The 7,000-nt window shown below is 47.0% G+C and overlaps 2 protein-coding genes across 2 annotated transcripts in view; one reads left to right on the top strand and one right to left on the bottom strand.

Moving 5' to 3' along the window:
• The window catches only part of RANBP10 (RAN binding protein 10), an 83,192-nt gene extending 81,314 nt beyond the window's left edge, over positions 1-1,878 (bottom strand). Inside the window, exons 1-2 of the mRNA XM_009319979.1 lie at positions 1,755-1,878; positions 560-670 (exon numbers count right to left, since the gene is read on the bottom strand). Of these exons, the coding sequence (XP_009318254.1) occupies positions 560-670; positions 1,755-1,878 (235 nt within the window). The remainder of the gene's footprint in view (positions 1-559; positions 671-1,754) is intronic.
• A 726-nt stretch (positions 1,879-2,604) lies between these two features.
• The window catches only part of TSNAXIP1 (translin-associated factor X interacting protein 1), a 25,604-nt gene continuing 21,208 nt past the window's right edge, over positions 2,605-7,000 (top strand). The window contains exons 1-5 of the mRNA XM_009319970.1: positions 2,605-2,631; positions 3,026-3,096; positions 3,319-3,409; positions 5,108-5,211; positions 6,565-6,688. Coding sequence (XP_009318245.1) covers positions 2,605-2,631; positions 3,026-3,096; positions 3,319-3,409; positions 5,108-5,211; positions 6,565-6,688 — 417 coding nt within the window. The remainder of the gene's footprint in view (positions 2,632-3,025; positions 3,097-3,318; positions 3,410-5,107; positions 5,212-6,564; positions 6,689-7,000) is intronic.

The raw sequence follows: 7,000 nt of genomic DNA, 5'->3' as shown, positions 1-7,000 counted from the left end.
GCTGTCACTCCGCCCCGCCCGCCGAGGGCCGGCCTCGGAGCAGACCGGGGGCGGCAGGACGCGGTTCGCCACAGCAGCCTGTCTGGAAGTGTAAATAAACAGCGGGGAAGGCCTTCAGGTACCGCCCTTGGGACTTCAGGAGACAACACTTCTGTAGCGAGGGCCACGCTCACTCACAGCGGAGCGAGGAACTTGTTGAGCGATTCCTGTGGAATTCACTTTGCCGTTGTTACTGTTTGTAGCTAGCTGCAGTTAGTTCACAGTTTGGAAAGCGGTGTCTCTCCCTACTAGTTGTTTTCCATACCATTCCTTTATCTAAGCATCTGCCTCTACCATCGACACCTCGTTCCAGTCAGTCTGAATACTTCAGAACAGTTATAAAAGCAGAGAGGTCTCCTTTCTTTTCCTTTCCTGGAAGGGGATGGCGTCTTCTAGCACACGGGTCTTTGTTCTGCCGGCCAGCCTTTGCCTGCCTTCTGAGAGCGCAGGGCTGCTCCCCACGGGAGAGCGAGGCAAAGGCGACTGCAGCGCAGGCAAGGCCCTCCCCAACAGCACTTACCTCTGGTCCTGGACGAGGCCAAGCGATGAATCGGGTCCAGGGCGAGCAGCTCAGGGACAGGACTGGAGGCAAGGCTACAGCGTAGGTCCAAGGCGCAGCCAGGAGACGGGGCTGAAGACAGTTACAGCTACACAGTAGCTCAGGCAGGGTGCGGAGGGTCAGGCCTGAGCTTAAATGGAGCTCCTGGACCAACTGGCAAGAGGGTGCGTGGGTGAGGGTCTCAGCTGAGGCTGGCCGGGGTAAATAAGGCCCGTTGGAGGCTCTGACAACTGCCCAGGCTGCCCCAAAAGGAAAATTCTGGTGTGTTCGTGACCAAGCCTACTTTTCTGTGAATGTCTTGAGCCTCCCTCTGGCACAGTGGAGGCCTAATTTACACCCACAGATAGGTTTTTATCTTCAGATCTCAGGCTTGTGTGATGCAGGTAGTCTAAAAGCATGCTATCGCTGCCTTTTCTGCTGGAGAGCTCCGATATGGACAGCCACGTCTACATCCATTCAAGAAAATTTACATACAGTAAAAGCAACTTTGATTATATTGAAGCTGCACGTTTTGCACTCCTGGGAAGTACCTTTCATCAAACGAGCAAGTTTTTCTTGCTTCGATTTTGCTAGCTTTCACAATGCTGAAAAAGCCATCAGTACCAAATCCAGGCTGTCTGTACCACCGTCCAAGTAATAATCCCACAATCATTTTCACTCATGGGAAAAGTCGTAGGTACTTTTTTTTTTTTTCCCCCCCACTTAATGTGGTTGCCTGGGAACAGGCACCTTTTAATTTCCAAACACGGGCCGTCTTGTAGTCGGAGACCCTGCTTTTGTCAGGTGAGTTAAAAGCTGTCCTGGCTGGTAGTGTGCTGACTGATTGCCGTTAAGATTGTAAAGATTGCCGTTATCTTAGAATCCCATCCTGCAAGAAAAAAACCAGACATACGGTCCTGGGTGGTAAGTGCACTCAGCTTTTATGAAAGCACACGGGAGCAAAGAGTGCTCGGTACTTTGAGTATCAAACTGGTAGCAAGTTTAGCTGCAGATGAGAAGAAGATGCATTTCTGGATAGCTAGGAACCTTATTTTGTTTCAATGCATGAAAAGTGCCCTTCAGATTCTAAACCATGAGTTACTATATGTTTAATGGTCTGTTACGGACTGGAGACTTTCAGAACACTCTGCAATTCTGTCCATAGGCCACTTCCTACTCATCCTGCTCCTTGCTCCTGGCCAGCGGAGTTTGATCTTCTCAGTCCTGGCTCCCAGCTGCCGCTGCCTTTCCACGCCTCCCTGTAGCCAGGCACACAGCACAAGCTTCCATGGCTTCCTCATGCCGGTGGGACTGCGCCATGAAAGCATGTTGTGCTGGGTACAATCTTCTCGCAAGAGCGAAGCGTCTTCTGTGCGTGGTCACTAAGCAAAATTCAAAGATGATGCTGGGTTAGTTTTCTGCTGAGGCGATGCCTTAAAGCAGCTTATAAAGAGGTCTGATGAGCAGTGGCAGCAGCGCAAGGTAAACGGCGGGGGGATACAGCTAGGAGGAGGAGATGGTAGGGCTTTTCAAGAGCAGTAAGCTGCTAGATCAGCTCACAGTGTCTCAGGGAATCTCACCCAAAGGTGTGGTTCCTTGGGCTAGCTGACCCAACTGCTTGGGGTCTCCGTCTCCATCCTCACCGCCGGCTGCAGAATCCCTCCCCCACTGAGGGGTGAACTTGCATGTTATGTTTTTAGTCGGTTTAAACCGGGTAACTGCAGGTTTTCCCTTGGATTAGCGAACTAAAACAGCTCAGAGAGTTGCCCAGCGTACAGTAGAGCTAGCGCTACCTAAACAGCAGGAGCCTGTTGTGGTGGGGAGGGAAACCGGCCCTCCCCTTTCAGCAGGGCTGAGCTGTTACCACATTTTACAGAGCTGCAGCTTGAAGCTGCCGTTTTATACGCTAGGGTGGGAGATCCAACAGCCCACCAGATACGATCTCCCACCCCAACGCTGTGCTGGCCTTTGGTGGACTCCTGAAAGCCAGTCCAGCTCACCCTACGCACACCTCCCCCGGGAAGCGGATGGTTGGAGGGTTAGATCTGCTGAAGGTATAACAGCTACCTGCCACCCGAGCGTGAAACCGTGCTGGCAGCTGACGCCAATGCTCAGATATCAAGCCGAGTGTGCGGTCGTGTTGTGCCAGTGCAGCGCCTGCAAATTCACTGTGATCTCCGGATTGCTTTACTATATCACGGCCACCCTAATTTTCCCTAAAATACACGTGCAACTGTATGTTTACTTCTTAAAAGGCCTTTCGCCTACACATGCCAGTTTCTAGTCTAGGAAAGAGAGTGCCTGGTTATATTTGTTCCATGGTTTGCCGGTTCTACTGGCTGTCAGGCCAGAGAACTGGCTTTGCAGGCACTTCTGGGACCCCAAATCCCGGTTCTTGACCCACGGGTAACAGGTTTTCTAGCTCTGTTTCTGATCTCTCCTCTTCAGAAAACCAATTCGCTCAGGCTCGCCCAGCTGCAGGGTTCAGCCTGGTCGCTGTCACTGCGACAGCGAGGAAGGTACCAAACGTTGTGTCAGTTATCAAATAGCAAATCCTGGAGCTCAGCTGCACCACAAATGTTTCCATCAGTCCCTCCCTGTACACTGGGATATTTTCATCCATCAGGCACTTCATAACTGGCTGTTTACCTTAGGTATACATGAGCTAGACTCTCAAGCTCCAACTGTGTATTTAGTTAATTCTGTGTATTTTGAAACGTTTCTTTCTCGCCATTGCACAGGACCGCTCCTGAATCTTCCTCCGAGACTCCAGATTGCCAAACACGTATCGACAGTCTGAAATACACCCTGTCCAAGAAACAGAAGACTCGGGTGAGTGGAAGAATTCCAGTGAAACTTCCAAACTTCAGCTAACTTGGTCAACTTTGAATCTTGCTGGAAGCCCAGGGACCTTCCCAAACTATTAGGAAGCCCATCAAGTTCTAATCGTTTTAATCTTTCTTTAATATATATAGACAAAATCTGTATTTGCTGCTAACTCAGATTCAGATGTCATCTTTGTGAATTAATTACTGCATTTTTAAGGGTGGAGGGAAGAGGAGAGGAATCTAAATGTTGTTCTTGGCTGCAACCTTTTGAGTGGACATACATGCCAAGTACCGACGCCAGAATTTGACCCATATAGTTTTAAAAAAAAAGAAACCACACGACCGCATGCTGTTTAATCATAGGATAAGAGCATCCTACAGGAACGTCTGCTCCCTAGTATTTATCAGTCTTAATAAATAAAATAAATGAACATGGGAAAAATCTACATCCAAATTATGAGAAAATCAATTCCAGGAACATGTATACCAACAAACTAATGGGAGGTTAAGGTCTGTAAGAGTCACGCGTTATTTATTTTTAGGGTTTTTTTTCATTAGCATTTTGGTTGTATTTCAGAAATGTGCCACTTCTGTGACAAGCCGTATGTGCTACATTAGCACAAGAACTTAAAGCGTTATTTTGTCCCTAGAGCTGGGACATTCTGCAAGCACTTTCCTCATTGTACAAAAGATTTTCAACCCAATAAATTGGAATCTTACTGCTTCTCCAATGTAATCTTCCTGCTTCTTGCACTGAAATTAGGGCATTTAAACTTCCGAGGCTTTACATTTAACTGTTTCAAGGCTTGGTCAGTCTGAAGTTTGGGGTCTGAAAGTCAAACCCCCCTGTTTGCCCATGATTAATTTTTTATAAATTTTGCAGCCAGAATAGGGATGCATTTGTATTGGACGATTGCAAACTAACTAGTTTGTTGTAACAACGAAGATAAAGTAGAGCAATCCAGCATAGCTGGCTTTTTCTCCTCCCAAAGAAATACTGAGAAAGTTCCAAGATAGAATTTAACAGCTTCTTAAAATTAACAAGATTTTGCTTTCAGAAGAACTTACAGTTTCTGAAGGACATTTCATTCATCGTGTTCTTTTTACTGTCCCTCAGACCTTATCTTCATTACGTTCTACACTGGCGCAAATTCAGCTGTTTTGCGTCAAACAGGGTCACCAACCTGCATTTAAAACTCATAATCTGTATGAGTTAACCCAGCTCAGTGTGCCCTTACTAGGGCACACCCCAGCGCAAAACTCCCTAGTGGAAACGGGACCTCAGTCAAACCTGACATTTTGGGTTTTATCTGGATTAATGCAAGATTCTGATTTGTTTGTGTGACGCTTTATTTTCCGGCGGTCCCAGTGTAAACCAAGAAACCATTTTTCACCCAGAAATATGAACTGTTTCCCACAATCATGTAACCTAGGCAGCATGAACAATAGCTACCAGGAGATTGTTCAGAGGTGTTTAACAAATGGTACTAGTCTGGGAAGATGATTTCTTCAAAGAACAAAAAAGTTTGCTTGGTTTTTAGGTGTGGTCAGTCCTGGCTGAGAAGAGTTTCAGGGTACGGCCCTTGGCTTTCTGTTTGACTGCACTCGTAGGCAGTTGTATTGATTCTGGATTTTGGCTCTTTGTTGTGAGTTTGTAGTGCTCAGGTACAGCAAAGGGATTTTTTCCTTTCAATCTTTTCAGCTTTCTGCTAGAGGCCGTTGGTCCACGTGGCCTGCATTTGCATCCGGGCAGACCGTCCTAAGGAATCACAAACCCTGCTGCGCCCCGGAGGAGAGGCAGTCTAGGTAAGTTCAGCCCGTACTACTGGTTAAGTCACCAGGATTGCTGGAAAGAGTTTTTGAAAAACAAGGCCTCACAGAGCAGAACCTCTCTGTGTTAGTGAGAACAGTGATGTTGGGTTACCCCACGAGAGTTCAGCACAACAGAGGAGACATTGCTGGTTCTGACTAGTAGCTCTCTAGGAGATGTCAAGTATTTATGTAATAGCGAGTCATGCTTAGTATAAACATTACCGTACAATGCTATCATTTAATGATTCATTGACTGGCAGTATACAGGATCCTGTCAGGGCCCCAGCTGCATCAACAGGCTCTGCCAGCTCTCCAGTCCTAGGCATTTGGGTGCCTGGGCTCAAGATCGGTTCTGATACGGCACAGCTGGGTAACCTGGGACCAGGCGCTGTAAAAAGAGCTGAGTGAGAAAGAGATGTGAGAAGCCTTTAGTCAGGCTCCTCACCTTTGGTTCTTGCTGGAGCTATGGTGTAGCCATGTCCATCTTGTACCTCACCGACCCTGGCCTGCTGACTTGACATCCCAGCTTGGCATCGGACCTTCCTCATCACTGCGGATTTGCCTGACCGTCACCGAATGATGAATGATCCTGGCTACCATCAAGGGACCTGTTCTGCTATTCTTGTTCAAGTCCTGTGGCATTGCGCCCTGCTGGGCAGGTCACTGTCCCTGGTTGCTTTGCTGTCACCCTGTGGGGTCCCAGCACCCCTTGAGCACAGGCACCTAAACCCCCAGGGACGGGGGAAGAGGTCGCAGAGCCTGTTGGTTCACTCAGGGCCCTGACAGACTGCAGGACGCAGTTGTGGATGATAAAATAAGGATAGTTGTGCTTTTTTGTTTTAATTCTAGCTGGTTTTAATATGAAATATGCATGATAACATCCAGCAAAGGGACATTTAGCCTAGAACCTCCTGAGGAACCTAGAACCTCAGGAGATGTAGTATGTATGTAGTATCAATTCTCTTTTCAAATGGCTGTTTTCCTTGACACATTTCAAATAACGTAATTAGCATTTATTCTTTTCTGCAACAGAGAACCCACTCACCTGGCTTTTTATACCAAAAAGCATTATGAAGTTCTTAAACTGAAGAGCAATAATAGCAGGATGTCTTGAATAGGGACCTGCTCCATCAAGGAATTTTAAATTGGCCATTGAATGCTTTTCTTTTTTTTTTTTAACTGTAGTACATATATATTCTCTCATGTAAGGGAAAATAATAAAGTCCTGCTGTGAAGCAATGGGCAGTAGGAAGAAGACCAAGATCCTTGAGCTGATTTATTATGAGTTCATTCTTATACATGACACACATAAGTCCATGGGTCCATTCTTTTCCTGTGTCTCTGCAGCAATAAACAGGCCCTTCTCACCATTCCAAAGCCACGATACTTGGAGCAACTGGAGTCCTACTTAAGGAAAGAGCTGCAGTCTCTTGATCTGACTAAAAAGAACTCCCAGGAGCTGAAGTTGCAGGTCTGATACAAGGTTCTCTTGACTTGGAACTACGTGCTGAGATGGATTACTTAAATGGGCCATCCAAAGGAAAAAGTAGATGAGCAGAGTAGGCACCTACGGGTAGTATTGGATAAGTGGGTTTGTAGCTCATGTTAGGGAACTTGCACAGAAAGCAGTTCATTTATATGTTGGGTTTATATAGAATCATAGAATAGTTTGGGTGGGAAGGGACCTCTAAAGGCCATCTAGTCCAACCCCCCTGCCGTGGGCAGGGACATCTTCAACTAGATCAGGTTGCTCAGAGCCCCGTCCAACCTGACCTGGAATGTT

The sequence above is a fragment of the Pygoscelis adeliae genome, unplaced genomic scaffold, assembly GCF_000699105.1.
Source record: "Pygoscelis adeliae isolate BGI_AS28 unplaced genomic scaffold, ASM69910v1 Scaffold390, whole genome shotgun sequence".
In the NCBI taxonomy this organism is placed as follows: Eukaryota; Metazoa; Chordata; class Aves; order Sphenisciformes; family Spheniscidae; genus Pygoscelis; species Pygoscelis adeliae.
Note: the sequence above shows the minus strand (reverse complement) of the source record. Positions and strands in the feature narration are given on the sequence as shown.